General features: G+C 36.4%; 1 protein-coding gene across 1 annotated transcript; it reads right to left on the bottom strand.

Moving 5' to 3' along the window:
- Window positions 1-1,386: 1,386 nt before the first annotated feature.
- Window positions 1,387-4,165, bottom strand: LOC112123564 (zinc finger BED domain-containing protein 5-like). Its single transcript, XM_029912803.1, has 3 exons — window positions 4,161-4,165; window positions 2,527-3,720; window positions 1,387-2,044 (listed from the first exon to the last, which is right to left on the bottom strand). Exons 1-3 carry the CDS (start codon window positions 4,163-4,165, stop codon window positions 1,387-1,389), a joined length of 1,857 nt encoding a protein of 618 aa, XP_029768663.1.
- Between the last annotated feature and the right edge of the window lie 964 nt (window positions 4,166-5,129).

Here is a 5,129-nt window from a genome sequence, read left to right as displayed (position 1 = left end):
TACCCTACTGTTCTCACAAACCATTCACTATCCGGTTATATTGAATCAAAATATATTCATGCATCAAATAAGATGTGTGTTGATATGTTTCTAAGTAAAGCCGGTTGAAATTTTTGGTCAACAAATCTTCCCATCAGAAAGTGTGGTTTGACGTTTTCCCATTACGTTTTTCATTTCCAGATGGGAAAATCAGAACAAGATACAATATTTTGGGTTCTGAAAACCAAATTGAAATGACATTTTAAGCTGAAATTAAATTTAAATGATTGTTTATTTTCCGACCAAAAATATTTTTTCATTTCATTTCTAATTGTTCTGAAGAAACCCATAATTTTCTGACATGAAATTTCTGGTTTCCCAACCAGCTTGATAGCCTTGGAGTCTGCGGTACTTACATTGACTATATAACCTCTACTGACAAAACTAACAACTTGAACTACTCTCTTCATTTAAAATATTAATAATCTATACTAGCTTTCTTGTAATTCAGCTACCCTGGTGCATCAGCATGGAAAGTATGTTTAATGGCTTAACTCTGAAATGTCATGCTGGCTTCTAGGAAAGATATATTTAATCTCCCTTGTGCATCAGCAGGTACTGCAACTCATTATCTACAAAATTCCACATTAAATTGTTTTTCTTTTTGTACATTAGCATTGCTTTCATTTAAAAGTAATTTCTTAATTTAGGGAATACTTACCATAAATATAGAGCTGGTTAGTATGTTAACAAGATCAGGAAAAAATGATGATGTAACCAAAAGGAGATCCTTTTCCTTAGGTTTTCCTGAAGTTAATAAAACATAGGATTACTCTGTATGGAAGAGCTATGGAAAATCCTAACAGTATTCAGTGTCCCAGAGAGAAGTCAGTGAACATTATAAGGAAGTCCTATCACTGGAGTCAGGGAACAAAATCAGATTAGTGTGAAAATAAAAGGTAACACATTGCAAGGATGCAATCTGTTCACCTCTTCTTCAGTCCAGGGTGTGATTTAAATGCGAAGGCAGGAAGAGGAAAGAGAAGGATTTAAAGTGATAACCAAAATATTGGAATATCCTTCTAGGTCAGCGTTTCCCAAACTTTTTTGGCCACGGAACACTTATAATATTATTTTGTAGTCGTTTGGTTTTCAAATAAAAAAATTGTGTTATTTATGCTCAAATATATTTTATTTTATAAAACAAAGCAAAAATACAAATTTAAAAACTTGAACTAACAATTTCTAACTGGAAAGTGCGTATAAAGTAGTACAAAAATCAAGTGCAAGAGTCAAAATTAAAAACAGTGTTCTACTTAAAAAAAACTTTATATATACACAAACACCAAACAAATTAGATTTTTACTAGGAAAATCTATTTTTATAAACAGAAATACAAATTTGGATTTAATGGGATTGGTGTTTCTGCATTTTTCTATCACAAATTCGCTTAATATTAGGAATAATCCTGGAAAGTTGAATCCTCATGTCAGGCGCAGCATCAAGTCTATTCCTATATTTGGTTTTTGTTGCAGTATAATACGAAAATCCTGTCTCACAGAAATAAGTTGTAGCAAAAGGAAGGAGCACTCGAACTGCACGTTTAGCCACATTAGGGTACTCTTCTATTAGGCTGCTCCAAAAATTATTCAGCGGAAGATCCTTAAACTTTTGTTTCAAATCAGAGTCAGAAATTAAGTCAATTAGGCTTTCATAATCGTGCGCAGTAAAGCCGACTGGTTTGGCTGTAATTACAAATGGATTTCGAACCCAAGCATTATCATCAGTAGTTGTAGGAAAGTATTCTAATAAAGAGGTCTGCAAGTCACGTAAGTGCTGTAAAATGGTGCTGGAAACTTCTTCATGGACTGTAGAATTTATTTCAGTCAGAAATTCATGTACTGTAGGGAAGCAGTCGAAGTTATTCTGTTCTACAGAAGATGCCCCGAATTCCAGTTTCTTTTTTAATGACGAAATTTTATCCATTGTGGTAAAAATGGTCACATTCTTTCCTTGCAGCGACAGATTAATTTCATTTAATTTTGCAAAAATATCTGCAAGATACTGTAGTGGAAAAATTGCCCAGGCCTAAACTTTGATTGTCTCAGGCCTGAACTTTGGTTCAGACCTGAGCATTAGTCAAGTTAATTGGAAGAAGGGTTTTTTTGAGAAAGGGGGTTTTTGAAGGCAGGGTGAAGGAAAAGTACAAAAGCAGAACTATCTATAATCACAAGGCTTATGATTCATAACTCCCCACTGCTAGTGTTAGGGGAAGCTTGTAACCGAAAAGGGCAACCTGCAAAAAACAGGAAAGCTGGCTGTGCTGTTTTCCCTTTTATGGAAAATGTATTCCAATTATGGCAATAATGTTAACAAGGAAGTGTGTATTACTAATTAATTGGTTTTTTGCTATAAAAGCTGTTGAAAAATCTGTATTCGGGGGGACTGCCAGTTCGCTGGTAACCCCCCTTGCATGCTTGTAAATAAAGGGACCTCAGGCGATTCTGATCCAAACACAACGCGTGGTCGTTTTTTCCACAACAATACGCAAGTCTCATTAGCCATGAGGAATTTGTCAGACAGTCATTAAATTTTCGTCCTGAATTACCTGAAGTAAAGAATACCAGTAGTTCACTCTGAAGCTCAAAAAGCCTCACAAGCACTTTTCCTCTGGATAGCCATCTCACTTCCGTATGTAAAAGAAGCGCTTTGTGCTGACTACCCATTTCCTCACACAAAATTTTAAATAACCTGGATTGAAGTGGTCGAGATTTGACAAAATTGATAATTTGTACTGCTTCATCGAGCACAATTTTCAGATATGCTGGTATTTTTTTAAGTGCAAGTGCTTGTCTGTGTAGAACACAATGGCTCTTAGGGCTTTCTGGTGCCACACTTATGATTCGCGTTACAGTTCCCTTCATCTTCCCGATCATTGCCCGAGCATCGTCAGTACATACATCAATACATTTTCCCCAACTAATTTCATGCTTTCTGATAAAATTGTTGATGCAGTTGAATATTTCTTCTCCAGTTGTGTTGCTTTGCAGAGATTCACATAAGAGCAGGTCCTCTTCAATAATATCATTAAATCTATATCTTACAAATACTAGTAGCACAGCAAGTCCTGAAACGTCAGTGGACTCATCTAGCTTCAATGAATATTCATGGCAAATTTTCAGTCGGCAAACTAGCTCTTTTTCTATGTCATTGGCAAGATCTTTAATACGGCGTGCAACAGTATTATTTGACAACTGTACAGCATCAATTTTTTTACCAGACTGCTCGCTCAACATGCATGTTACAATATCTTTCGTGCAAGGCTTGATAAGCATTTCTCCAATAGTGTGAGCTTCTCCGGCAAGCGCTATACGGTAACTTACTCGATAAGATGCCTCTGTTGCACTTTTGTTGTCTGTTTTAGCAATTTTAATCATCGAAAGTTTACAATTTCCAAGTGAGTCACGCTTCCTCTTGAAAAAACTTATATCTTTGTCTTTGTATTCAGCATGCTTGGTTTCCAAATGTCTACGAAGTTTAGCAGGAGCCAATGAACTGTTTGCTAGTATTTTGTTGCACTTGACGCACTGCGCATCAGGAACATCTTTATTTCCAACACACGTAAAACTGAAAGACAAATAACTTCCATCATACTTTCGTTTCGGTCTTTTAACACCTGCTGCTTCTTGTTTTTTGATATACTTCAGTGGAAATTCTTTCACCTTGGATAATTCACTAGTACTAACAGATTTTTCGGCAACAAAAGACTGTGATTGTTCATCCTCACTTTAAAGTGTCTCAATATTTTGCTCGTTTATTTCGGCCACAGTTAGAGTACCAGAAGAACTTGCTTTTTGTTTCAAAGTTCCTTCTTTTAGCCACAAATCCATGGTGATTAGGTTTAGTAACAATATTTAGAAATACTGATTTTTGTCAATTTTTTTTTGTCACAAATATTTATATTGTTTCGAGGGAAGCTAGTTTAGTTGTGCTTATCGCACACACGGTAAAGACCCACAGGTTTGAACGTGTTGAGTGAATATTCAACATGGCGTAAAGAGAATGGTGTGTGCATACCGCTGCAGTTCGCGCAGCCTCAAGCGGAAGGGGTATGACGTCACTAACTGAAACGTGCCCAAAAGGGGTAGACGTCAGCATGCTGCGTGCCCTGTTCTCTTTACGCCATGATATTCAATACGAGATCTATCAATAACCGGAAAAAGAGTTTTATGTTAAATTATAGTCATTCAAAAAGAGTCGTAAACTACGCTTCAAATATGCCAAATTTAAAATTAAAAGAAATTTAAAGACCCTTTTTAAAAATTATGATTCTTTTATGGAACACCTATTCACATCGTGCGGAACACCAGTGTTCCACGGAACACAGTTTGGGAAACGCTGTTCTAGGTATTTATGATCCACCGGTCAGTTCAGTATGTATCTAAATGCAAACAAAAATTATGGGCCTGGCTTAGAGCCCTTTGAAATCAATGATAGTTCCATTGATTCCAGTCAGAGCCCAAATGAGCTGACAAGTAGACATTGGCCAACATTTTCAAAATTCAGAATTAGGCTTCTAAATCTATTCCTAGAAATAGACATAAGTCGCCTGATTTTTCAAAAGTGCAAAGTACTGAGTAGCTTGAACAGGCCCCTTTGGTCAATATCCAGTCTTGAAAATCTTGGCTCTAATGAATTCAATATGAACAGATTTATGCACAAAATAAGCCGGCACCAGTCATCATTTTTCTCTCTGCCTCCTTTTTAATTTTTTTAAATTTATGCTTCTATGTTTCTTTAATAAGGGGGAACCAAAACTACTTAGGGTGCCAGAACAAACAATCTCTCCCCCACCATGAAAAAAAACAATGGTATGTCAATGCATTCCTAGGGTTGCACAGTTAAAATCAGAAAGATGGCTTCACAGCACAGTGAAAGATTGAAGAGAAAGTGCATGTAAGTGTGTGACCCAGAGGCACTTGAGTAAGAAGCTTATTACCAAACCAACAGAGTGAATTCCAGTGATGCAAAACTAATTATATGTGGGAAAGCTATTAGCAAATTGCAGCTGCAGACATGACACCACTCAAACCCTGGAAGAAATCTTCTTGCAGGGTTATGAAGAGAAATGAGTTGAGTATTGCTGCCTT

This window comes from Terrapene carolina, unplaced genomic scaffold (assembly GCF_002925995.2).
Source record: "Terrapene carolina triunguis isolate 2854851 unplaced genomic scaffold, T_m_triunguis-2.0 Scaffold247, whole genome shotgun sequence".
Lineage (NCBI taxonomy): Eukaryota > Metazoa > Chordata > Testudines > Emydidae > Terrapene > Terrapene triunguis.
Note: the sequence above shows the minus strand (reverse complement) of the source record. Positions and strands in the feature narration are given on the sequence as shown.